The sequence below is a fragment of the Pelecanus crispus genome, chromosome 3, assembly GCF_030463565.1.
Source record: "Pelecanus crispus isolate bPelCri1 chromosome 3, bPelCri1.pri, whole genome shotgun sequence".
Taxonomy (NCBI): domain Eukaryota; kingdom Metazoa; phylum Chordata; class Aves; order Pelecaniformes; family Pelecanidae; genus Pelecanus; species Pelecanus crispus.
Window position 1 is genome coordinate 109634939 of NC_134645.1, and position 27156 is coordinate 109662094.

A 27156-nucleotide genomic window follows, 5' to 3' on the forward strand; every position below is an offset into this window, starting at 1 on the left:
ATTCTCTGTGGTTTAGATGCAGCTTCATTGTGAGAAATGGAGAAGGCTGATGGAGTAACTGTTTTGCTTCTAGTGTGACTTCCTTTGAGGAAAGGCAGAGAATTACAAATTGATGTCTTCTGGGAGAAAGTTAGAGAGTTGGGAAGAGTGAGTACATTCACTTGTAAATAAACGTGTGACTCTAGAGCCGAGAGTGGGGGAAAAGAATTGCAAAGCACTCAAATTGTTTAAAACCAAAGGTCAAATAAAGAACCATTTGTTTCTGTAGGGCGGAAGAGATGGCTAAAATGATCGTGCCGAGTGACTGTCTTTACTGTGTAAAGTTAGAAATCACTTAAGCTTTCTTCAGCCACTCTAAGGAGTGATGACTGAAGATTGGGAAAAAAATACAGCGAGGAATAAAAGGATGATGGGATGCCATGTGGTCCCCCAGGATGAAATAACAAAATTGGAAGAGTTTACAACCTCATCTGATCAGCCTCTGCAGCTGATAGCATATATGGAAACTGTTGACTTTCTATTGTGTAAAACTATATACTTTTTTTTTAAAAGACAGGTGTCTCAGAAAAGAGGTGAAAAAGAAGGTTTAGATGCTTCTTTTTAAGGTTGTTTTTGCTGCTGTGTATAGGAGTAGGTTGAAGAAGCTGAAGGTGGACTTCTGTTTGCATTACAAGTGAACACTGAAGCTTTTTATTTTGTATTGAACTGGGCCATAATACAAAATAAATGGGATGGTCAAAGCCTTGTAGGTCATGGGTCTAATTGTCAATGGAAAGAATCTATATAGCTGAAAGACAGTAAGCCAGCAATGCAGGGAAGTGAAAGCACTTCACTCTGCCAGGAAAGGCTTGGGCAGGTGTAACTGAGAAAGTGCAAAGCTTTTTCAGTTTTGTGGGTCTTTTTGTTTTTCAGTTGCTCATGTACCAGTGACTCATAACAAACAGGACCACAGGTACTAGCAGTTGTCATTATATGTATTAGTGACAGGATGATTATCCTCTCTGGGACAGATGGATTCATAATTAATAGCTGCTAAACATCATCAATTGCATCTTTAAAGCTGTAGTCATCATTCTTGAAAGTTTGTGCAGCCCCAAGGTAACACTGCTGTAAAGGGTTATAGAGTGGTGTTCTAGCTGCTAAAGAGTAGAGTTAAGATATTGGTCTAGGTGTAGTGTACGTTACCGACCTTAACTGCTAATAAGTGATACAAAAGTTAGTATGCTGTACAAAGGGTGACCTAGTGGTACTACAGGAGACTTTGTATTTGGGAGATTAAACTGAAAATCAAATGTGGCCAATTGATAGTCATCAGTGACAACAGTAATAAAAGGTTTTAAACAATGAGAGTATTGCATCAAGGAGTGCTATTTTCATCTCTTTGTGATGAATCGGATGACTTGGGCTTGGGGCAGGAAGCTCATACTTTTAATAGGGTTTGAAAGGAGATTGCATTTCCTTAGTTTTAGGGTTTTGTTGGTTTGTTGGAGTTTTTTTAAATGGCCATATTGGATGTCAAACAGCTTAATTCTTGCAGAAAAAACCACCAGTCTTTTTCCTTTTTCTAATTTTTTTAAGAACAACCTTGCTTCTGACAGATCTTGATTTTTTTTTTTTCCTTAATTTTATTTTTGTTTTTTAAACTTGACATAATTTTTGGAAAACACTTTGAAGCTTTTTCTGAAAAAAAAAGGATAAAACCCATTTCTTTTAGTATGGATGTCTTTTCTTTCATCAATATATGCTTATCAGTAAGGGAAATATTAATTAGAAATGGAGTTTAATGCCTGATGCTATTTTCTTTTGCTCTGGGTAAGGTATCTTGCTCCCCCCATCCCCCAAGCAATTAACAGTGCATGTTGCTTTCAGTGACCAAAGATTTATTACAGCTTACCAAGATCTAAATTGTATTTGCATTCTAGTTGAGTAAATGACAAATAGCTGGGTTTTGTGATTAAATGTAGAAGTTGCACTAGAGCAACTATAATTGACTCTGCCATTAAAACCTTTTATGGGAGGTGGGGGGGAAATATTAGGCCTTTTTGTGTTGCTGACTTCAGCCTTGTGCCTGGATGAAAAATCTAGCCAAGGAGAAAGGCCAGCATGGTAATGAAAGAAGAGGCAGAAATGATAGATCCAATGGCTTTGTCTTTAGAAACTCTGTGAGGGTAACTAATGCTCACAGATAGCTGAATATGTAGAGCCTCACATAATGTGGTCTTTGGGGTTCTGTGTTTTGTGTAGGTGTTTTGGGGGGGTGGGGATTCTCTTTAGAAATTATGCTTTGAAGCAGTTATCTACTTCGCAGAGAGATAGGATGGTCCATAAGAGATAGATAGGACTCTGTTTAAACTTAATAGGGTATTCTTAGGAACAGGTGTATGTACTTGTGTTATTTAGTAAAAGTGGTAAGTAGGGAGGAGGTGATATGTGCAATTTTGGTGCACTGGTTTGATGTTATTTTACCTTTTTAAACAATTGGTGTATGATATCCTTCACTCAATGCTGGTTTTGAGCTTGTTATCGGTACGTTTCTGGAATCTATGGGCTATCTCAGAGCAAGCCATAAAAAATTAAGATTGTGTCATGGTTGAACCCCAGCTGGCAACTACGCACCACGCAGCTGCTTACTCACTTCCCCCCACAGCAGCATGGGGGTGAGAATCAGAAGGGTAAAAGTGAGAAAACTCGTGGGTTGAGATAAAGACAGTTTAATAGGTAGAGCAAAAGCCATACACACAAACAAAGCAAAATAAGGAATTCATTCACTACTTCCCATCAGCAGGCAGGTATTCAGCCATCTCTAGGAAAGCAGGGCTCCATCATGTGTGACGGTAATTTGGGAAGACAAACGCCATCACTACAAACATGCCCCCTTCCTCCTCCTTCCCCCAGCTTTATGCTGAGCATGACATCATATGGTATGGAATATCCCTTTGGTCAGTTGGGGTCAGCTGTCCTGGCTGTGTCCCCTCCCAACTCCTTGTGCACCCCCAGACTACTCGCTGGTGTGGTGGTGTGAGAAGCACAAAAGGCCTTGACTCTGTGTAAGCACTGCTCAGCAGTAACTAAAACATGCCTGTGTTGTCAACACTGTTTTCAGCAGAAATCCAAAACATAGCCCCATACTAGCTACTGTGAAGAAAGTTAACTCTATCCCAGCCTAAACCAGCAAAAATTGTTATTTCCAGTAGGCAATATGTGGTTTCTTATGTTTTCAGTTGTCTTTAATTCAAAAGCTTGAAAACTGTTCTCTAGAAGTTTGCGTTTCTATTAAGAGTTGCCTAATGGCTTAAATTAAAACTCCCTTTATGACTAAAAGAAAAGAAAAATTCTCTTTCATTGAAACTTCTGGTACTTTGTAATGATGGGGTATTTGGTATAATATTGATTTCTGTTACATGTGTATGTGGGGACGCTTGCAGAAATCACCCCAGAGTCCTGAGGGAATTGGCTGATGTAGTTGCCAAGCCACTCTCCATGATATTTGAAAAGTCATGGCAGCCAGGTGAAGTCCCTGCTGACTGGAAGAAGGGGAATGTTGTGCCCATTTTTAAAAAGGGAAGAAAGGAGGACCCTGGGAACTACCAACCTATCAGCCTCATCTCTGTGCCCGGGAAGATCATGGAACAGATCCTCCTAGAAGCTGTGCTGAAGCACATGGAAGACAGAGAGGTGATTTGAGAGCCAGCACGGCTTCACCAAGGGCAAGTCCTGCCTGACCAACCTAGTGGCTTTCTGTGAAGGAGTGACTGCATCAGTGGACAAGGGTAAAGTAATGGATGTCATCTACTTGGACTTCTGTAAAGCCTGTGACATGGTCCCCCACAACATCCTTTTCCCTAAATTGGGGAGATATGGGTTTGATGGGTGGACTGTTCAGGGGATAAGGAATTGGCTGGATGGTCGCATCCAGAAGGTCGTGGTCAATGGCTCAATGTCCACATGGAGACCAGTGACAAGTGGGGTCCCTCAGGGGTCTGTACTGGGACCGGTGCTGTTAGCATCTTCATCAATGACAAAGACAGTGAGATTGAGTGCACCCTCAGCAAGTTTGCAGATGACACCAAGCTGAGTGGTGCAGCTGACACGCCAGGAGGACGAGATGTGATCCAAAGGGACCTGGACAAGCTAGAGAGGCGGGCCTGTGTGAACCTCATGAGGTTCAACAAGGCCGAGTGCAAGGTCCTGCACCTGGGACAGGGCAACCCCCAGTATCAATACAGGGTGGGGAATGAAGGGATTGAGAGCAGCCCTGCGGAGAAGGACTTGGGGGTAGGAGAAGGAGAAGGATTCGGTTGGCTTTTTGGGCTGCATCAAAAGAAGCATGGCCAGCAGGTCGACGGAGGTGATTTTGAGACCTCACCTGGAGTACTGCATCCAGCTCTAGGGCCCTCAGCACAAGAAGGACATGGACCTGTTGGAGCGGGTCCAGAAGAGGGCCACCAAAATGATCCAAGGGCTGGAGCACCTCTCCTGCAAGGACAGGCTGAGAGAGTTGGGGTTGTTCAGCCTGGAGAAGAGAAGGCTGCGGGGAGACCTCATTGCGGCCTTTCAGTACTTAAAGGGGGCCTACAGGAAGGATGGGGAGAATCTTTTTAGCAAGGCCTGTTGTGACAGAACAAGGAATAATGTTTTTAAACTAAAGAAGAATAGATTTAGACTAGACATAAGAAAGAAATTTTTTACAATGAGGGTGGTCAAGCACTGGAAGAGGTTGCCCAGAGAGGTGGTAGAGGCCCCATCCCTGGCAACATTCAAGGTCAGGTTGGCTGGGGCTCTGAGCAACCTGATCTGGTTAAAGCTGTCCCTGCTCACTGCAGGGGGGTTGGGCTAGATGACCTCTAAAGGTCCCTTCTGACCCAAAGCATTTGATGATTCTATGAAATTGTTGGATATTATGTTACAATCAAATATTGAAGTCACAGCAAAGTGTGATATATTTACTCCCTGAAGAAGACTATGTAGATGTTCAATTGTATTTATATTTTATATGACATGAACTTATGAAGATTCATTTTAAATAAAACTTAAATGATGCACAGTCTTGTTGAACTTTTGCCTGTGCTCAGTGATATTACCCCTGCCAGTTTCATGGTTTGTTTTGTAAATACTAGTATGCTGAGCTGCATTTTAGTTTCATATGAGCAGAGGGAGCAAGCTGTCTCTTCAAAATTTCCAGATCTTTTCCTCTTCAGTAATCTGAACTCTGAATGACTTTTTTTTACTCTTTTCAGCTATTCTTATGGTAGTGCTTTAGGCCATTGTAGTACTATTTGTCTGTTTTCCATGTTAGTCCCAGCATCTACCATAACATTTAACTTCTAGCTCACATGTGTGGTAGTTTGATGTTCACTTCAAGCCATGTGCTGTTTGCATCTGAATAAGGGTTCTTTAGGTTGAAGTAAGGTTTAAACTGATTGAAATTTAGAGACTTTACACCTGTGCTGGCAGGGGACTGGTCTTGGTGACCAGTGATGTTTTAAGTGCACAGCTGCTTTCTTTTCCTTCCCTTCAAAATCTGTCTCAGAAGAGAGAGGCGCAAAAAAAAAAAAAAGTTTCTTATGGCTATGGTTTACAGTTGGCCCAACTTTGAGCAGCTGGAATCATTATTATTATTAATAATAATATTAAGCAAAGTTGAGCTTCTTTAATAAGGGTGGGTGAGATATCTTTAGATGTTTTGAGGGAAGTATGTTTGATTGTGCCAGGTAAGATCAAGATAATGGTGCAGTATGAGAAACGTTTTGTGAACTGTTGTGAAAGATGCTTAGAAAAATGGATAGCATGCACAAATCGAAATAATGGTGAAGATGTTCTGTTTTCCCAGGACTGTAGTAGGGAGTACACATCTTACAAGGTTTCACTATGAGGCAGACAGGGTTCTTATGAACAGCTGGAACAAAATCCTGATGTTCTCATTGTGGTGGTTATGTAGCTCCTTGTCATCTGTGTCATGTCAAATCAAGTTTATTAGATGTCTAGGAGCTTGCAGTTGCAATTAAGGGGGCCTACTGCGGGATCTGTAAAGCCTTTGTTGAGACAGGATGGCATGATCTATTAGTCAGATTCTTACTGAACTAGACAGTCATGCAGAATTTGCTGACAGATGTAACACCAGTCTTACTGATTTGAAACTGCAGTGTGACACAGAGATCGTGCTTGGTGAAGCTGAATCAGTTTTGTCTAAGCTAAGAGAGAACAAATGTTTGCTTTTTGTAGTGAATAACTTACCAGTTTGTATCTGCAATTGCTATGAACAGTGTTGGCCTGGATGCACACAGGTCAATCTTTGAGTGGTAAATCACTCTCCCATTGTGACTCACTGCTTAATTTAGATGAATATATAAATGTGTGGTATGTAATCACTATATTCTTTTCCTTTCCTTCCTTTCTACCCTACTGAGAGGTGCTATATCTTAAATAACTTGCTCTTGTTCAAAAGCTGCCTCAAAGATAGGAGAATGGTATATTACTGAGTTACAGATAAAAAGTGGTTTTCCATATATTATAAAAATTAGTTCTAGGTGAAAAGATAGGTGGAGCCACATTTTATGGAGTACTATATTAGAGCACAAAACTGGAGGTTTTTTATAATACAGGGTTCTTGAACTGTGTTAAAGAATAAGACAGGAGTAAAATCTAGGCAATTAGCATCTGATTTTAATGTCTAATGGGATGTAGAACACTAATAGATGCTGTTTCAGTGAAAGCAATGTCAGAGGTCTTGAGATGAACCTTGATATCGTGAAGTTAGTATTACACACTAGACTTAAAACGGCAGCATCTGAGCTTCTTGTGCAGCTCCCCATGACATTTTGGTTAACAACCATACTGAGATGCAGACAGCTGATACCTAGTAGTTCAAGCATAGAATCTATGTGACATTGAATACAAGTAAATCTTTCTGTTATTTGATTCCCAAACAGTTCATGTAGGTTCTCCTTTTTCCCACTAAATATGTAGTAATAGCTTCAGCAGTTAAGAGTAAAACAATCTATGTTTTACGGAATGTCAATGAGATCAATTGTAAAACTGGAAAGAGGACCATTCCCGCCTTACATGTAGATGCTCTGCCAAAAACTACAAATTTTTCCCTTTTAGATGTTATTCAAGTTTTATGAGTCTAGTAGAACTAAAAGATTGTGTAAGGAGCTAGTCAAGTAAAAAAGAATCAGTTTGTGATATCAGCATTTCACCATGGTGTTCCTACTCAGTCTTAATTCCAGAGTTTTGTAGTTCCAAAAAAACCCCAAACCCAAGCAACCCACTGTCCTTGACAACTGCTTACCCACATGATAGTATCTCAGCGGGTAAATGGGGTGAACAGCCGTTGTTCAAGAAAGTGCTTTCTTTGCAAAGGCAGATAGTTAAAAGTAAGGTATATGAGGCTGAGAGACTGTGCCTTCCAGACCAGAAGACTCTTCTTCAGAATCAAGGTTTCTAACCTGTAGGGAGATCTTCACAGAAAACAAATTACTGTGTAATATAGGATTCCTTAATACAGTAAGGAGAGGCAGAAAAAGGACCAAGGCCAAAAAAACCTCAAACTTTTCAAATGTAACAAACGTGGTGTGTGTGTTATGCCAAAGGTGATTACTGGAAAAAAAAAAATAATGTGAACTATTTAGTTCCTCCAGTTCTTGAAGGACCTCCAGAGTCTTTTGAAATATATTAAAAGTATTCAGACACAAGTTGTTGGTCTTGGTGTGGGTAGGTGTGTAAAATTACTTCTTCCAGTCATTCAGACAAGATAGCCTAGTGTTTTTTCTGGCCTTAAGGTGCAGGTGAATTCCACCCTGAAATTTGAAGCTGAAAAAGTACTTGGTGTCTTCCTCAAGAAAGAATTTCAGAGAATAACAGCGCTGTTTGGAAACAAGGACTATAAATTTATAGATAGATGCAGTTAATCTGAAGTATGAAAACTGAAGATGTCATAGATGATCTGCAGAATGGCATCCTCTTTGACCAAACGCAAGATCTGCTAAGATTTTAGCTTCTGTGTTTGTCTATAAGTGCCTCTTTCAAGAGAGAATCAGCTTCAGCCTGAATTTTCTGCAGCAGATCACTCAGTCCATAATTTTATCCTGGTTTGTCCTTTAGTTATTCTCGTAAGAGCCTGTTACCATAGCTTCACCTGCAGGATGAGGACTGCTTGCAGACTGTGAACACAAAGCAAAATACTGTAAAAAATTGGAGGCTTCTTATTCCTATGTACATAAAACTGTACTTAACCACAGCTAGAATTCTGCATATTTCACACTTTTTTTTCCTCCCCTTGGGAAAGATCAATTTTGTTATTCCTATGACAGTGCTTTGCTTTGCACACACTCTATGGAGGAATGGAAGTATGTCACTCTTGACAAAGCTGACCTTGCTGGTAGCAGGAAAATTATATTTTTCCTTTTCCTCCTCCTGACTTGAACAAGAGCATATCTTCTTAAATATAACGTACACCCTTATGATGATCTGAACCGTCAGGCTATATGGGATACAATTGCATGTCACTGCATTCTTCTTTTCCTCATATCTCTGTGCAGCTTAAACATTTTGGAAATGGAAAAGTCATAAAAAAAGAGGGGATTGAGAAAACAATACCCTGTTAAGCTGCCATGGAGAATGTTTTGTTCTAGTTAATTCCTCCCTTTCCTTTTTGTTTGATTTTAATTTGTTGGTAGTTGCTCAACTGGTATCCCAAGTCTAGGAATCTTCTCTGCAACTAAGTGATCTCTACTCAAAGATTTTTATTTTTTTTTTTTAAGTTAATGTTTAAATAGCTAGTCATTGCCCTTAGGGCTAGAACATGTGTGTGTCTGTCTTGACTTAATCCAAGCCCCTGGTCTCTGCCATTTCTAGCAATGGTTCTAGGGTCTTTGAGCTTTCAGCTGTGTCCTTTGTGCTTTGCTTCTGGGGTTTTGGCTGTGGGGGTTAATGATTGGAGGTTTTGTTTTTTGTCTGGGAGCAATGAGTGTGTGGCTTGTCTTGTATTGTGAAATTCAGGTCAAGATTAATAAATTTAATTATCCTCAGAGGTCCTGTGTATTGATCTCCATTTATTATAACAGGGGCTTGTACTCAGGGCAGTATCATCTGTACTGAGTACATCTTGGAGACCCAGTGGCTGGTCAGCAGAATTGGTGTCTTGTATACACTAGGTCTCTGGAGGGGTGTCTGACGTGTAAATGGAGTATGATGCCTTGCATGCGTCTACCATTAGGCATCGTAACTGCAAACTGAATTTTGCCCCTAGTGTCTGAAATACAAATTTGTCTTTTGCCTTTGTCTTTTTGAGACTTTGGTGCCATGACCCAAGAATCACTGTGTGTTAGGCCAAAAAAATACAGAACGAAGACCTTTGTTCATCAGTTCAGCCAGCTGAGTAACTCTTTTAGGTCTTCTGGATTCTTTCTGAAACATGAAACTTCATCCTGTATGGTTAAAGGGCAAGTAAGCACTGTGGGGAATGGTTTAGGGGAATGGATAGTAGCTCCTAGCCAGAAGTTACCATCAGTCTTCCACCTGCTAGCTGGTAAGAATGGCAGTCTGGCTAATACTTTTTGTATGTAGCGGTCTCTTAAAATTAAAATGCTCTTACACCCTGTTGCTTTGGGTCCTAATGAAATCCAAGTATCTCTCTTCCAAGAGCCACTCTTTTTCAAGTGGTTCCCTTGAGCATCTCCAGTCAAAAGTGGACTGTCCAGCCATGATTAGAGAAGAGGAGATTATCCAGGAAGTGGGGTAGTTACACCCAACTAGGCAAGGCCCTAAGCAATCTGCTCTAGCTGATCCTACTCTGAGCATTAGGATTGGACTGGATGATGTCCAGAGGTCCCTTCCAACCTTAATGGGTCTGTGATTTTTATGACCATTCTGTAAAGTAACTGTCCTGTCGTGGCCTTCGTAGGAGATGTGATACTTGCATAATAAGAGACTTCAATGATTTAAATCACTTTGAATGTCACAGAGTAATTCTGCACTAACAGAGATGAACTGAAGATTTTAATGAAGCCTTGTCCATATGTTCTGCATGTGGATTATCCTTCTGCCTGCTCTTTCCATCCTCTTCTGTTCTGCTGTACTATCTTTTCTTCTGCTTTAGCAGAAATAGCATGTTAACACATCTTACACATGGGGTGGTTTCAGAAGAAATTCCTGACTCTTTCCTTTTTCAGAAGCTTTTCTGTTTGTAGCAATGAGAGACCAAGTAGGGCAACTCGCAAGCTTCATGGAGTTCTAATGTGTTCAGTGATCTTGACACCACTTATTTTATTCTTGCTGCCCAAGTTGTGTTTGAGTAGGCAGAAGGCAGCCAATTGAGAAATGTGGTGGAGGTGCTTACAGTATGTATGGCAAGCAGCCGAAAGTACCTGGCAAGCATTCTCCACTGAAATGATTTTGTGGAAACTGTTGCCTCCTATACTCAGCTGGTCAGGAACACTTCTGATGTTGTTCAAAACTTTGTTTAGTTACTCAGCATGCTTTTGTTACAGTCTGTAGTCTTAACTGAGTTTTAAGTCATGCTGTCAGGCCCTGGAGAACCTTTATAAATCTGCAGTGCTGTTCCAGTGTTGGCATGTGTGTTTGTGGGTAGTCTGCTTATGTATATAAGAAACTTCAAGTGGTGTCAATTTAATACATAGATGCCAAACAATGCATTTATTTGAAGTAGGTTTTTACTCTTCTCGCAAAATTGTGGTGGAAAGATCCTGGATGTTCACAATTTGTATCACTAGTGAGCATGTGTTCTGCACTCTATTTCTTGGAGTTGTACTTTGCTTTGTTTATGTTAAGTCAAACTGTAGAGGCCTGGTGCTTTTTCAGTTTTCTGATGTATTTGTGCTTCACTATTTCCACACATGAGTTGTCAAGTATTAGCCATGGAACTAGTTTGTTACCCATGGTGACTTGTTCTTATTTCTGAAAATACTGGCTCCTTTTTGTTACTGAGGAATTCCTGGAAAGATACGTCTTCTGGTGTTGCTTCAGCTCATTGCACAGTAGGAACGTTCAGTGCTTTCAATTACAGGCTGGGTATTTTGATAGTGTTGCATGTTTTCAGCTGGAAAGTGAATTTGTTTCACTTTTGAAATCTAAATAGGAAACTTACTCAGAAGACAAGACTAGAGTATGTAAGCTTTTCACATTTGTAGGTCTATGAGAATTGAAGTTTTCTACTGAAAACTTCCAGGCAGTTGGACTAGATGATCGTCGTAGGTCCCTTCCAACTGGAATACTCTAACTGCAGAAATACACCAGCTGCTCTCTTCATCTTGTGTTTACAGCTGTCTACATCTCGGACACAAGACCACAGTGTTTTTTTGAAGCTATAGTAGTACACAGAAGCCACGTACTTCACTGTAAAATGGCATAGGATCTTAATAATACTGTGAGGAAAGTTCATGTCTTTAAGTGTAATCATATTTTGAATGAAAGTACAGTGGCTCTACAGATTAAAATCTTCCACTGTTGGCTTTTTAAATTGCATTATATGCCACTACTGTAAGCCAAGTTACACTTCCTATTCCTTAAGTGGAAAACTTGATGTCAGTAGGATTTCTGTGAGGAAGCTGAGCAAAATCTCATCCTAATGCTCTAAATGAGTTGTGTATATGCATTTTTATGTACTGCCACTAAATGTGACTGTGCCTTAGGTACTGCTGAAGTAGTAAGCAAAGTTCAGGATCTTAGTTACTGCACTAAGATGTTCTGTGGTTTTACTCCTTTAAAAAAACAATAGCCATGCAGTGGGTATAACTAGTAACTTTTTCTTTCTTTATGAATGTCTGTCTCTTACACAACTAGTGTACCTAATGAAAGGCAACTTATCTGGTATTGTTTGACATATGATGACTCCTTTTTGCTAGCTTTAACTTCAGAGACCTGTTTTAGATGTCTTGTTGGTCTAAATCTATTATACATATAATGAACCCAGAATCTGTTTTGTATAATAGATCCACCATTCTGCTAGGAAAACTTTTGTTTCCCTGGTGACCTTTGTAATAAGATAAATTTTGCCTACTTTCTTTTAACAAAGAAAAGGATCCAGTGTGATCACATACATCTGATCTCTGGCTTAGTTTGTGTGCATGTCAGTAACCAAATGTAGGGAACCCTGGAGTGATCTGTGAAGAATATAGTATTAAAAGCAGTCTTCAGTGCAGTTGGTTCTAGTCCTTTGTTTGCAGTCAGCCCTGTAGTTTTTATAGGGGTTAGAGCTCAGTGTAAGAGACTTCTCTACATTGTTTTATTTTCTCTTGTTGGTTTACTAGAACGTTGCAGTACTTCTAGATGCTCATCAGTGCATTGAGATTGGCAATTCTCATTCATCATTAGTCTCTAATAATTTTGTGGTGTGATCTAGTGCAATCTTATCCTTCAGCTACGTAACACTTCTCGCTACTTGCTTAAAATTCTTTTGGCATTTGTTTGCTTATGCTAAACAGCCCAAGCTCTCCTTGTTCTTCTATGTCTTGCTGGTTATTGTAAAAACTCTTCTCTGTGTCTGCTTCGGTTTGAGTTCAGATGGTTTGTACACAGCAGACTTAAGGCTGTACAAGGCTTTTGGTGAGATCTGTCTAGATTCATATATCAATGTAGTTCATTTTCCTGTCTCAGATGAAAAAATACTTGGCCCAATAGGGTCTTGGATCACATTGTCATTGTACGTGACCTCCATCACAGTAGTGGCTCAGCCTCTCATGGTTGATTAAACACACATGTTTTCACCTGTAGTCACCTCCAGTTTAGTAATCTCCCTTTAGGAATGTTTGCTTGTCCCTGTAAGTGTGGAGCCCCACCCTGCCCCCGGGGGAAAAAAAGTCTGTGAGGTTTCATTCCCCTCTTTAGTCTTTGTTAACAGAGGCAGTGTCAGTGTAGCCTGGTCTTGCCCTACAGCAAAGGAGCGAAGACTCTCTTTAGACCTGTAGGATTTGGGCCAGGTATTTCTGTTAATACTATTACTGTGCAGTACCTCCATTTGGCCATATGCCTAGCTCTAACACTGTGAAGTTTCCTTTGTATAATCTTGAATTGTGTTCAATCTATTCCACCAAACTGGTGGGGTGTGCACAGCTCTTGCCCACACCACATGTGTGCGCACACACAGTCTGATGTCTGGCAAATCCAGGTAGATTCAGAACACAAAGTAATCTTTAGTGGATGATTATAAAAAGTCTAATGCTTCTCTCACCTTCACTCACCTTCAGCGTCTTGTTTTCAACACTATACATCTCACAGTATAAGGAGTCTATCCATTGTAGTATTAAAGTCCTGTCAGATTCCTGGAGGTGAAAGAGCACACAAAATGTGGCAAGCACTTCTTCACAGTTCTGTTTGTGCTTCTGTTTGGACTCTGGAGACATCAGTGATGGAAAAATCTTAAACTAAAATGACAACTAAGTCTGCTATGATAACACAGAACTCCAAAATATGGTGGTCCCTGGGCCATGCTCATCTAACCTAGAGGCTTAAAGCTTCCTCCAGTTGTCACTGTGTGACCAGGTGTTCAGAGCCATGTCTTCATTCAGTAATGTATAGCTATAGGGAAATTTTTCTTCACATTGCAGAATACATTCCCTGTAGAACTGAGAAAACTTCTTTAGTCATCAGAAGGTTGGGAGTAATGAGCTATCAATTATACCTCAGAGAAATAGAGCCATGATAAGCTACTGTCGTTTTTAAAGACACTCTGGATTGAGTGAACTGAAATCTTCCTTTTGTTAATTCTTGCCTGGTCTATGCCTTATAAAAATTCTTGGATTGCTATTTACTGTCCCAGACTTTGTAGGGAAGTAAGGACAGTTAGCAATGCAGAACTAATGCTAACAAACATTCTGTGTTGCTTTCAGCTGCATCTACATCACTGCCATTCCTGGCCCCTAAACCTCTTTGCTTATCTGCTTTCCTCTCTCACTTCCAGTTTCTCATCTGTTAGTTCTGGAGACTGCTTTGCTCTAAAAGGAGAGAGATATTTGCAGTAGTCTGTGCAACAAGGCTTCCCTTTTTTTCCTTGTAATTGGCTTCTTATTGCTGTTCACATTTCTTTCCTGTTCGATTACAGGCTCAGTTCCAGAGATAATTCCCCTCAAACTGTTCTTTCTCTTCCAGACTGGAACATCAGGTTGTATAATATGTGAATACAATTTTCAAGAATGTCCTCAAAAACATACCCAGTAGAATATATTAAATTCACTCATTTGTACCTTGTGCATTAACGCTGTATGTAAATGTGGCAATTTTCTTTGGTTCTTACTCCAAATAGTGATCCCTCATCTTTCTGTGATCTCCCTTGTCTTTTCTTGAGGTCTTCTTAAAAACACATCTCAAAATTGTATATGCTTGTTTAGAGATCTCAGTCTGATACAAAAAGTGGAAAAGTGTTCCTGGATTTGGCTATTGAAAAACCACATGAATCTGTACAGATCCTCCATCTGTTATGTTGACTGGAAAGCGACAGCAATAAGTAACCATATGTACTTGGTGATGCTATGGGTATGGTGAGAGCAAATCTTACTCCATTTTGGAACTCTGATAGGTTAGATATGTCTGGTAGTAGATATTTTTCCTTGCATTTTCTTTATTGCTAATGTCCTGTTAAGAGGCAGTTATTTTTAAGGGTTTAAGCAGTTCTTACCGGATGGACTGGTCTCTGGTGCTGCATAATGCCAAAGATACCAGGTTAAGGAGAGTTTTGAATAGGCGAGAAAAGCTGTTCTGTAGCATCAGGCAAGACCAGCCTCCTGTGGTTAAACCAATGCTCATGGATATCACAGCATATCCTTTTTTTTAAGTAATTGCAGCAATAAAACCCCGAGAAAAGAGCATTCTCTGTCATCTGAAAAATGTTTTGGTAGCTCAGCTTTGAGACTCTTAACTGCAAAGCAGAGTGCTTCTTTGGAGCACCTAAAGCTGCTGAGTATCACAAGATAGATATTCCTCAGAGCCTAATTTCCTGGTTCATTGATAAGCAGGACAAACTGATTCAAAAAGTTTTGGGCCACAGGCAACTTTTTTTTTTCTGGCTAGAATATACTTGGGATTCCAAATAGTTCAGGCTAAATCAGTCAGTTTTTTCAGCTGCTCTCTAGTGATACCACCTTCTTCATTCTCCCAAGGAGGGTGTACTGCCGGGATACGTTACTTCCTGCTGTCTTCAGAAGGCTTGAAATACATCAGGTTCCAAACAGAGACCTAGTCGTGCCTAGGTGTCACCACTGCTCATTTCCATTCTGTTGTGGTTATTGGGAATTACTAGTCTTCCTAAGAGATGACTCTGCAGTGCTGAGATGCACTTGACACAGGTGTGAAAGCTTTGCAGGCAATAAAGAACTCCCCACCCTGCACCCAGCTGCTTCTTCTTGTGTCTGCTGAAAACTCCAGCTGGTAAGATTGGATGTTGCTTTGGTGTTGGCAGCTATACCACATCTTTGCTGAAGTAAATCTACTGCTGCTACTGATCTAGATACCTCTTTCTAAGCAAGAGAGATTTTTGTGAAAGAATACTTTCTTCAGTATTTGCACCCTCCCAAGGCAGTCATTGTTTCAGCTGGCATTCTCAAGCATAAGTATTGGAGATGGGGAGAGCTCCATGTGAATGAGAAAGAATGAATGTATCAAAACTGGTCTCATATTTCTTTCTGAAGCAATGCTAATGTGCATATGAGTATAGTCCCTATATTTTTAAAGAGGAAGGAAGTGAGGTCACTTTTTTTGTGGGGGTAACTGAACAGATAACTAGAGAAATTGGACTCCAAGATGGGGAGCATAAAATCCACTGTAGCTATGAGGAGGTCAGCTCTCCTCAGCAGATTTGGAGAAAAAGTATTTCCATATATAGATTCATCAGTGTCCCAATAATCATTTGCTTTGGAAGAATAGCTTCCTCAATACAAGTGCTTGAATGTTAGTTTTGTGTACTGGTTTTGGCTGGGATAGAGTTAATTTTCTTCATGACAGCTCCTGTGGTGCTATGATTTTTTGGATTTATGGTGAAAACAGTGTTGATAATACAGGGATATTTTAGTTGCTGCTGAGCAGTGCTTACACAGAGTCAAGGCCTTTTCTGCTTCTCACACCACCACACCAGTGAGTAGGCTGGGGGTGCACAAGAAGTTGGGACGGGACACAGCAGGGGCAGCTGACCCCAACTGACCAAAGGGATATCCCATACCATATGATGTCATACTCAGCATATAAAGCTGGGGGAAGGAGGAGGAAGGGGGCATGTTTGTAGTGATGGCGTTTGTCTTCCCAAATTACTGTCGCACATGATGGAGCCCTGCTTTCCTGGAGATGGCTGAACACCTGCCTGCCGATGGGAAGTAGTGAATGAATTCCTTATTTTGCTTTGCTTATGTGCGCAGCTTTTGCTCTACCTATTAAACTGTCTTTATCTCAACCCATGAGTTTTCTCACTTTTACCCTTCCGATTCTCTCCCCCATCTTTCTGTGTGAGGCTTAGCTGCCTACCGGGGTTAAACCATGACATTTAGTAGCGGCTCTACTGGAGTTCATTAAAATGCTGCAGTGTTAGTAGCAATACTCAGGGAAAGGATCCAGGATAAACCTCTTGGCTAACTTGCTTTAGAGTCAGAGATCTGCAAAGGGCAGCTAACTTTGTCTTATTACACTGCTTATTTGTGTCTACTTTCTCTAGTTGTCCTCTGAGGAGAGTAATTGTGGATTTTGTCTTTCTAGCTGTAGAATATCCTGGCAAGGGAATCTTACGAAAAGAAAATACGGTCACTTGTTGATGTCTGTTTTTCTGGGAATGGTAGTCTTTAACCCATAACTTGCAAAATGGATTGTGCCTACTTGATTGGGACATCCCTGGTAGCTTGTCACAGGTCATTTCATGTCACTGATTGATGGATAAGCACAAAAAACCTAAAATTTGGGCTTCATAAGCAAAGCTTTCTGCACAAGTACCTCCTCAGGCTTACATCTTGTCATAGGCCTTTCATAAGGTCACCAATGATTCAAGAGATTAGGTACAAGCAAAGAGTAAGTGATCATGTATAAACTAGTAAGAGCTCAAAAAAGTCTAACAAGACATTCTGCCCCACAGTTAGTAATTTACATGACAAATGAGGCATATCACCAAGATACATATGGAGATAAAGTTTGTCTATCAAGGACTGGCGGTTTGAGGATTTCCCAGCTCAATGAAGGTGATTTTTTTTTCAGTTGTGAAGGAAAGTAATTTATTGAAGAGAGTTCTGTGATGATAGTATGTTCTAGTGCTAAGCTGTGGTAAGAGCCATTCTTCTTATAACAACGTAAGTCCTTTTCTCTTGGCAGAAATATTTTGTTAGGAATCTGCACCAGGTTGCTTGTATAGTGTCCATACACTGTATATTAAATTTAAAATTAGAGTTTGGATACCAATATTTTTTTTCTGCAAATCTCTCGTTTCCTTCCTCCCCCATTCCGCAATACCTGCTTGACTGTGTAGAATTCATGAAACTGGGGATGTTGTTTGGCAATAGATAAAAAAGTTCCAAGTATTACTTTATATTTTTATAAAATATGTAATGTCAAGTGATTGAAATATGCATGCATCCATATAAAGATGATAGTTTTGTTAATGAGGAGATTATTTGCATATATTTCTTTTCAAATGCATCAAATGATGCTTGCGTTTGAGTAACTAGTAGCAGATTGCCAGTGTCGTCAGAAAGGGGGCCCATAAGAGGAAGAGGCGTATAAGAATACCGCTAATTCTGTAGAACTAGTTGGGTTACCATGTGTTTCTGCTGCTGTCTACTTCTAGTTTTCCTATGTAATTAAATAGTTGTAGCTTACTGATTTTAATGAGTGATTCAATTGCAATACCTCTGTGCCGGAAGAGACCTACATTTTGAACAGCCTTATAACACTTGTGTAGGAAGATACTTGTTTTAAAAGGAATTTAAAAAAAAAAAAGTGTGCTTGGTCTGTAAAGTACTGTATTAATCTATTGCCAAAATGTAGTCAAATAGAAGACCTTAAGTGTAACCTTGCTACTGAGTGCTGGGGTTTTAAAGCTGCTTTTCTGACTCAAGTTTAGGACTTCAATATATTATTTTCAGCTTTATCTGTGAGAGATAGGGACTACTGAAGACAGACTTGCATGGACTGTGAGGGAAACTATCTTGTATCAATTAGTTGTTGGGTTTTTAAGTCTTAAAATACCTTTAAAACACTGCATTGCTTTCAGTTTAAAAAAGTTTTCTTACCCCACAGTGTTCATAGGGAAAGTACTGAAACGACTCTATGCTGAAACTTCGTCGTCTTCTCTTGCGCATACTTCAAGTGGAGAAGAGGAGGTGGTTCTTGGAAATCTGGGCTCAAAATCCAAAGAAAAGAATTTGGATAATGTTCAGACTTCATCAGCAGATGCTAGCACATCAACAGATACACCCTGCGGATCATTTCAAGGTGAGACTGCATAGTCCTTCTTCTGTTAATATGCTTTTAAATATAGTTACTTTACTTGAGAACAGTATAGTAATTACTTTTTTCATTTGTCGATACCAACAGACAAATTTGAATACAAGCGCTAGTGGTATTTAATACCTAGAACACTTGAGGTTAGTGCATAAGTCCTGTGAAAGCCAAGAAATAGTCTTTGTGTATATGCGTGAACACAGTGTTTAACAGTAGCTAATATGAAACTTCAGTGTAAGCTGTAACTGTCTTTGGTGTAATGTCTGTTGAACAGTGAGAAAACAGCTTACACTGGTACCACTCGGCTCAGCTATTAGAGATGCACCCAAAGATTGGTGGGAATACATGATCCAGCACTTCCTCCTGCCCTCATGTTGCAACAAAAGCCTCTTGGGGAACATAAACGCAACAGAAGGCAAATATTAATTCAGGCACTATGTTAGTACCCTGCTAAAGAGCATTATTTTGTGTGTGTTTATGCAATGAAAGTGGCATGTGAATATTTTGACAGGTAATTTAAAAGACCTTTTTCAAATGGGTTGTAGAATGTGGATGCTATGTGAAAAGATGGAGTTGCAAAATGAGGTAGCTATGGTATTACTTGTGGGTGAAAGGCTCTGTGCATAAGCATAGAAGTGTGAATTGCTTTGTGTTGTAGCTCATCTAAAACCAAACTTTGCCATAACTGAAAGAGGTTGTTAAACTGACTTGAAATAAAAAGGCATGTTTCCCAAGAGTACAAAAAGCTTTCTCTAGGGGAGGTGCTCAGCTAGACCTGTTAGTCACAAACAAGGAAGAACTGATTGTGGATGTAGTCCGGGGCAGGAGACTAAAGTCTTGAAAGAAGTGAGCAAAATGAGTAGTAGGATTAGAACCCTGTACTACAGAAGAACAGATGTTTGTTGTCGTCAGGGATCTGCTTGGTAGGATTGAATGGAAGACTGGTCTGAATTGCAAAGGAGCTCTGGAGAGCTGGTTGATCTTTAAGAATATCCTTCTCAAAGCACAAGAATAGCTCATTTTGACATGCAGAAAACTAAGCAAGTGTGGCAGGATGCCTGACTGAGCTCAGGTGTGTCAGGGAGCAACAAGGGGAAGGTGAGGGAAGGCTAGCTGGGACAAGGCAGGCACAGGAGCTGTCATCACTGTGGAAGCAGTCCCACAGTACCTGAAAAAGGAGAGCAGAGCATGTCTGGTAACAGTAACCGGGTTCAGCCAACAGCCTGGTAACACCAGGCAAGTCAATAGTGACAAGGCAGGTCTGATGTCAAATGCCAAGCCAGTACGTAAAGTCTATGAGTCAGGGTGTGCATCAGCTGGGGTATGTGCCCAGGGACAGGTATGGTTGTAGCCTAGCTCAGGCTGGGAGCTGCTTAAAAGCTTCAGCTTAAAAGCAGCTCCTGAGTGATGTGAGGGGTACCCCTGCTGAGGTGGCTTCTTGCAGGTCTTTTATAAGCAGCTCTTTCTTCACAAGAATCTGGATCAACAGCTGTGTGATATCAGAGAGCTGCCTGTAAGTGCAAGCAGCTAAGCTCCTAAGAGGGAGCTCTGGGCCCTTATGACACAGAAAGGAAATACAGAGGAGGTGAAAGCAGGTATTAGCTACCCAAGAGCACTATAGAGGTGTTGCCTGAGCATGCTGGGATGGAGTTAGGATGGCCAAAGCTCAGCTGGAGTTGAAACTCATGAGGGATGTGGGAAGAAACAAGGATGGGGGCAACAACTAGAAGCTAAAGAAAATGTGGGCCCACTGCTCAATGGGCAAGGGACTAGCGATAGAAGACAAGGAAAAGGCTGAGGTACTTAGTGCCTTTTTTGCCTGTTTCTACTGGTAAGATTTGTCCTCAGGCCTCCCAGGCCTCTGAGCCTAATGATAAAGTCTATGGGGAGTGAAGCATTACCCACAGTAGATGATAGCCGGGGAGTAGTTAAGCCAGTTGTGCAATTGCATGTCAGTGGGACAAGATGGTGTGCATCCAGGGATGCTGGCTGACCTCATTGTGAGGCTGGCTTCTATCCTCTTTGAGCAGTCATCACAATTGGGAGGTTCCTCAGTGACTGGAAAAGGCAAACGTCATACCCATTTTCAAGAAGGGCAAAAAGGAGGGCCTGGAAAACTGTGAGCATGTTGCAGAGTAAATCCTTCTGGAAGCTCTTTCCAAGCATGTGAAGGGCAAAAAAGGGAATTGGGAACAGTAAGTCTTGATTTACCAAAGGCAGGTTGTGCAACCCAGTTGCCTTCTGTAATGACATGACTGGCTTGTAGATTGGGAGGGCACAGTGCATGTTCTTTAACGTTTTTAGCAGGGCCTTCAACATAGTCTCCAGTAGTATTCTTATAGCCAAGAAGGTGAGATATCAACTGGGTAAATGAATGGTCAGATAGACTGCCAGGGTCAAAGGATGATTATCAGCAGTAAAAAGTGTGATAGATGGCCATGTGCCAGTGGTGTACCATGGGGATTAATACTGGAGTGCAGAGTCCTGTGTCTGACATGGAATAGCCAACAATACAGGCTGGGGTAACATGGCTGGAGGCAGCTCCACAGAAAAGGACCCTAGGGGTTCTGGTGGATGCCCAGTTGAACATGAGTCAGCATTGCATCCTTGCCACAAAGGCAGCTGATGACATACTGTGCTGTACTAGCAATGTAGCCAGCAGTTTGAAGGAAGCCATCGTTCCTTTTGTGAGACCACGCTGGAGCAGCATTTGTGAGTCCATACTGGAAGTACTGTGACCACTGGGCTCTTTAGTAAAAGGAAGGTAGTGACAAAGTAGAGTGAGTCCAATGGAGGGCACCATAATGGCCAGAGAGCCAGGTGATGTTATGTATGAGGAGAGACTGAGAGAATTGAGTTTGTTGAGTCATAAGAAAAGAAGGTCAAGAGGCAATCCCATTACTTCAACTACCAAATGGGAAGGAGGACTATAGAGAAGACTGAACCATGCAATTCTTGGAGGTGCTCAGCAACAGGTGAAGGGGCAACAAACAAGTTGTGGCAAGAGTAATTTTAACTAGATAGGGGAGCGAATTCCATCTTGGGGATGATCAAACATTGGGAATGGACTGCCCAGAGAAAGTGTGGGTAGCTCCATCCTTGGAGGAGCTGAAAACTGAACAGTGTAGTAGAAAACTTGATCTAATTGGGTCAAATTTTAATGTGGTTTGGGCTAGTGACCTCCAAAAGCCCTTTCCAACACACATTACTCTAGAAATCTGTGTTACTGGGGGGTTTTGTTTTTTAATTAAAAAACAAAAAAAGCCCCCCACCCAATCTGTAACAAGGTTGGCTACAGGGCTTTCTTACATATGTCTGTGGAAGAATTTGCTTTTAAAGGATTGTGTGGCAGTTGTACTGTATTGCATTACTGTGACAGAAGATTGCCTGGAAATCTCAACTTGTAGTTCCATTTGTTTGATACCCATTTTCTTTTTCAGATCAGTACTTCTAGCACTTCCTTTGTGTAGTGAGTAATGAGAGGCACATTTTCAAAAGGCTGATAAAGCATTAAGATTTTTCTATAAAATGATATTTGATAGCATTGGGAACTAATTGTCCTTTTGAAATAGGTAACAGGCTGTTTATTGGCCTGTGATGAAGTGCTAAATAAGCATGACTATGGAGTAATTTCTTAAGCTAAAACCACCTTAATTTGTAGTGAATCTATACCATTCCTCATAAAGTAGGGCCTGCCAAAACTCCCACTGAAGTGGGAGGTGAGGGGGAGAATTTAGTTGACCTTGTGATGTGTAACTGCTCTGATCATTTATACCTGGTTCCTAATATGTTCTTCAAGTTAATGAAACAAAAACTTTTCATCCAGAATCCTAATACAGGTAAAATATAGCTCATGGGAAAGGGAACATGCAGCAAAAAGAACAGTTCCGTATTTAGGATTTTCACAGCAAAGCAACAAGGCTGTTCTTGAAATTAACAGCAAACTAACTGAGATTGTTTTCTGTTGGAGGCAAGCAAATGCTATGGTAGTACAAAAAGGGTTCTGCCTTGATTGATGTGCTAAAAATGTGTAAATTTTTTTTTTAAAAAAAAAAAAAAGCCTTGAAGGCTGTTGCAGTGATAAACTCAGAAGAAGAAGAGTAATCAGTTACCTATCTGTGAAACCAACAGATAACTTAACCATTCTTCTCTGGTTATGATCTCATTTAAATTTAAGGAGCTCTTGCATGAATAGTCATTTCCATGTTGTGATTTTATGGCATTGGACACTGAAAGTACATGTTTAGTGATAGGCTGTAAGATTTGGAGCTATAAACTGCATGGCCTTGGAAAAGGGAAAACATAAAGGCATTTTGCGGGGGGGGCAGAGGGGTTTGGATCATATACTATTTTAAGTAACTTCTGTCTTGTAGACCGATGGTTATGGGGCATAACTACGAAACAGCTGATCATTTAAGTAGCAGTAGTCTAAGATGGACAATGGAAAATGAGAGGGATTATTTTTTTTTGTGTAGATATGAACTCCTTCCTAGTTTGAAAGTGATTATTAGTCCTACAAAATCTACTGAAAAATTTAATTTAGTGTCAATAAGAAATTGAGGATTTATTTTAAAAGAAGCTGACTTAAAGTCTACGTATTTTCTAGCATTAAATAACAGCTTTTACTATAAAACTCATCACAATGTTCTACTCACCTTTAACAGTTATTTTCAAATTGTGACAATACCATTACTGATATGCACAAACTAACCCCTCCCTAGATTCTTAAACTTATTGGAATACAGTTTGCAGCATTGCCTTAAATGTCTGCATCTTGAAACATAATAGGGACTTATGCCCATAAAATTTAAAGATCATACTTTTATATCCTGAAAATACTTGCATTTATATGCCTCTTCTGAGATCAAGTTGAAGTTGAGATGCTTAAGTATATAGAAGATCAGGACCCATGTTAACAACTGGTTCTCATTTAATTTTGGAAGATTAATAATTTAGTATCAGAAAGTGTTGTCCCATAAAGCTCCCCACATAGTTCTGGTACTAAAGCTTACAATAAGACCCAGAATAACTGGAGATTGAAGGAAAATTTTGAGGGATGCTGTCCTTTGTGACTACAGAGTGATCTCCTGAATAATATTTGCATTTTCTTTAGGAAGGCAGTAGTTCTGTTAGGGATGAAGAAAACATGTGGAGGTGCCATGCTTCTGAACCCCAAAGGAGGAGGATAGTTGCTTATGTATTATCTCTCAAAAAGAGGATTTTTTTTTTTTTTTTTTTTAAGTGACTTTAAAAAAACCAACAAACCCAACCACCTGCCTGTGGCCAAAATTTCTGTTCAAGGACATACTAAGATGTAGTTTCCCTTTGGATTCTAGTTGTCCTAAACCAGATTTTTTTCCCCTATTCTACCAAAATACTTAGTGGGGAAAATGAATGTAACCAAAATAGGGGTTCCCCCCTCCCCAGGACAATTAGATAAGACTTGCTAAACACTTCTCCCTTTGAGGAACCTGATTCTTCCATTGCAAGAGCTATAGTTCTTAATTTCAGAAGATGTAAGAAAAGAGTTTTTTCTTGCTTCAACATAAAATTAAAAAGGGTCTAGATAACCAGCTTTATTACCTTAAACCATTTAAAAGTTACACATACATGTAATAAACCTGAGCTGCCTTAGCAGGCAAAGTATTAAAGAGAGCAAATAGAAAACTGAAGGCTCCTACAAATAAGAGGACCCAATTTCTTTGTTTCACTAAGCTTGCGACTATTCTTCCAAGTGCAGTATTATAAACACTTAAAAACTTGTACTGCAAAAAAAAAAAGTAAGTCTGGCAAAGACTGAGAAGATGTTTCTAAGTATGAATTACTTGGATATGACCTTTGACTACTTTGACCAGATTTTGTTCTGAGGATTGATTTTGTTTGTTTCTGACCCTTGTTAGAGGAGGATCTACTTGCAACAAGCACTGATTTCATGGAGAATGTTTCTCTTGAGCTCTGCAGTTGTTATTTCTGTACTTTTGTTGATACTTTAAAACCTCACTAATTATTTTTAATACCTTTAGAGTATGTATTCAAAGTAGACGTGCATGCTTCTGACTAGAGACTTGCTAGTTGTAGAACTGGCTTTTTTAATGGCCTCCTTAGTCTCAGGCCTTTTTCTGGGTCAGAATTATCACCACTTTTTAAAGGACTTGGGATTTGCTGTTTAGCATCTTCCTTACAAAAATTAAAATTTAAGAGTTGTTGAAGAAGGATAATTTTATACAAATTAAATGTATAGTATTCAATTTTTCTGTATAAAGCATGCTGTTCTACTTTTGGGTTTTGTATTTTCCCTAATTCTGAAAGAGGAAATTGAAATGCAGAGAGCCTAGACAGAGTCTCAGATCTTATGGAGATAACCTGTTTGATCTTTTTTGTCTCCTTCATTCATTTAAGAGGTAATGAAGAAAAATACTAAGCTATTATTACTCCTAAGTTTTAGGGTTTTTTAAAAAATGGGAATCCATATGATGCTATATAAATGGAGAAAATGCAATTTACTCTATGTTCATTGAACATGAATGTCTATCAACTGTGAAATATCCCAGCATTGTTATCCTTTATAAGGAATTCCTGGCAAAATTTAGTACAGCTGTGTAATTTTGTGTGTGTGTGTGTGTCCTCCTTCTTACTTTTTCCATTTAAGTTATTAATGCTGTCAGTATGCTGCATTTAAGAAATCATCACTGGGACACCTGGACTGTGTCCTTACTCACCCTAATCCTGTCTTCCTGCAGCCGTTCTATTATAGAAAACATAAGTTTGTGACAGAAGTGCCTAGAAGACAAAACTTCTCTAAAAAATATGCATGGACAGCCCTGGCTTTTAGTTGATCAAATTGATGAAGTGTATATACTTAAGAAATTAAACCCTAGCAGTACCCAGTGCAGTAAACAGCTTTAGAGACTTGTTAAACAGTTCAGCTTCGTTTTAGTTAATTGCACTGAAAAGCTGTCTATTATGAATAAGCTAAAGAGCAACAGAGATTATAATTATTATACAACAAAGTGTTGTCTCACACTCTTATGTTCTTCTCTCAAGGGTTTAAAAATTCTCTCATTACATGCTATATTACAGTGGCATTGTACTGTGAAAATGGGGCAGATATATCCAGAAGTGAGCGAGAGTATTTGACTGCAGACACCAACCGCTGGTGGCTACGGTAGAAATGGTGCCCAAGCTGGTAGCTATATGCCTGGGGGGAATGCAGAGATCTGGGGTTTGGGGGAGGAGAGAGAAAAGAAAACCCAACAAAAAAACAAAACACAAACAAACAAAAAAAACCTGTCTCTGTTCAGACTGAGTGGGCTGCATGTATAATATCTAACTTCTGTTGTGACAGAAACAGCCTTATAGTTTGGTCTCCAGTTTCCCCCATCCATGCTTCCCCCCCTGTCCCTTGCTGGTTGGCAGATTCCTTCCTTTTCCAATGCTTTTCTGTATATACATTAACTCATTCTTCTCTTCTCTTCTACATTTTTTAATTTCAAACAGCTTAGCTGTCATAGAGAAATCTGCTGGCCTCTGTGACAGCTGAAAGCAATTTAACAAGTAGCTCATCTAATAGTATATAGCGGTTGCCTAATTGGAGCAGAAAATGCCAGCTTTAGCTGTAAGTGTAAACAAGTTCTAAACCCAGCTGTAGGAAAACTAATTATCTTGTGAAAGGAAACAGAAAAATGGCTTGTGTAAGAACTTCATAAAATGGACTTGTTTCAGCTAGAGAAGGGCTGATACAGTCCTAAGGTGAATCTAGCATAGTAATTGTGCGTGTTAGTGTTCTCACTGTCCACCTTGTCTCCTTGTTTGAAATCCTTTTTAATGTATTGATTACAAAACAGGTTGTGTGAGATGCCTCCCCTGGCCCTGTTTGCACTGGGGAGTTTATTGCTTTAAGATGCCATTGTCAAAATCACAGTTATTCAGAACCAAATTTCATTTCAACTGTACCCTTTAACCATTATTTGAAAAGAGGAAATACTTATAATGTGAACTTGGTACTGAACTAAGTTCAGGGCAAATGATTTTCCATAATATTTTGTGCTTCTGTAGTTTGCATTATTTATACACAAAGAGGAATGGATTCCTGCTGATGAATTCCAATTATGGAATAAAAATGTGTGTGTTGGGGGAAAAAAGTTTAGAACTTAAAATTTGTTTACTTTTATTCTGATGAGCATATCTGTTTATTTCCTGGTCTAGTTTCAGGTAAGTCCCAGTAATGACATAATCACTTAATCAGTGATGGTAATTAACTAATTGCAACTTAGACTTGGCCTTTTAGATTTAGTGTTGTTGCATTTATTTAAAAAAAAAAAATGTTGATTGACAGGGATGTATTTGGCTTTTGAAAAGTGTGTTGAACAAATAAGATCTGCAGCACTAGGAGAAATAATTGAGCTGAGTACTAACTTAAGATTTTTAAGATAACTTTATTCTCCTGTTTATACAGCTAGAATTCTTAGACATCTAAATAAAATACTGCCTATAATCATCATATACCAGGACACAGGAGACACTGAAGCTTTTAAGTTAAATAAATAACTGATAATAATAAATATTTAATACATAGTAATAGGGGAATGTAGATGTTTTAATTGTTCATAGGTAAAAATTCCTCCTCAGACAATGAGTGAGAACAAGAGGAAGAAGGATTTCTACTTTTTTAATGTGTTTTTTCTGTTTGACAAAGAATGTCTGCCACTTCTAATGTAATGGAACTCAGGC

The 27156-nt window shown here is 39.7% G+C and overlaps 1 protein-coding gene across 1 annotated transcript in view; it reads left to right on the forward strand.

Annotated features, from left to right (window-relative positions):
• ERICH1 (glutamate rich 1) overlaps positions 1–27156 on the forward strand; it is a 114394-nt gene that overhangs the window by 40562 nt on the left and 46676 nt on the right. The window contains exon 3 of the mRNA XM_075707737.1: positions 18223–18417. Within this exon, the coding sequence (XP_075563852.1) occupies positions 18223–18417 (195 nt within the window). The remainder of the gene's footprint in view (positions 1–18222; positions 18418–27156) is intronic.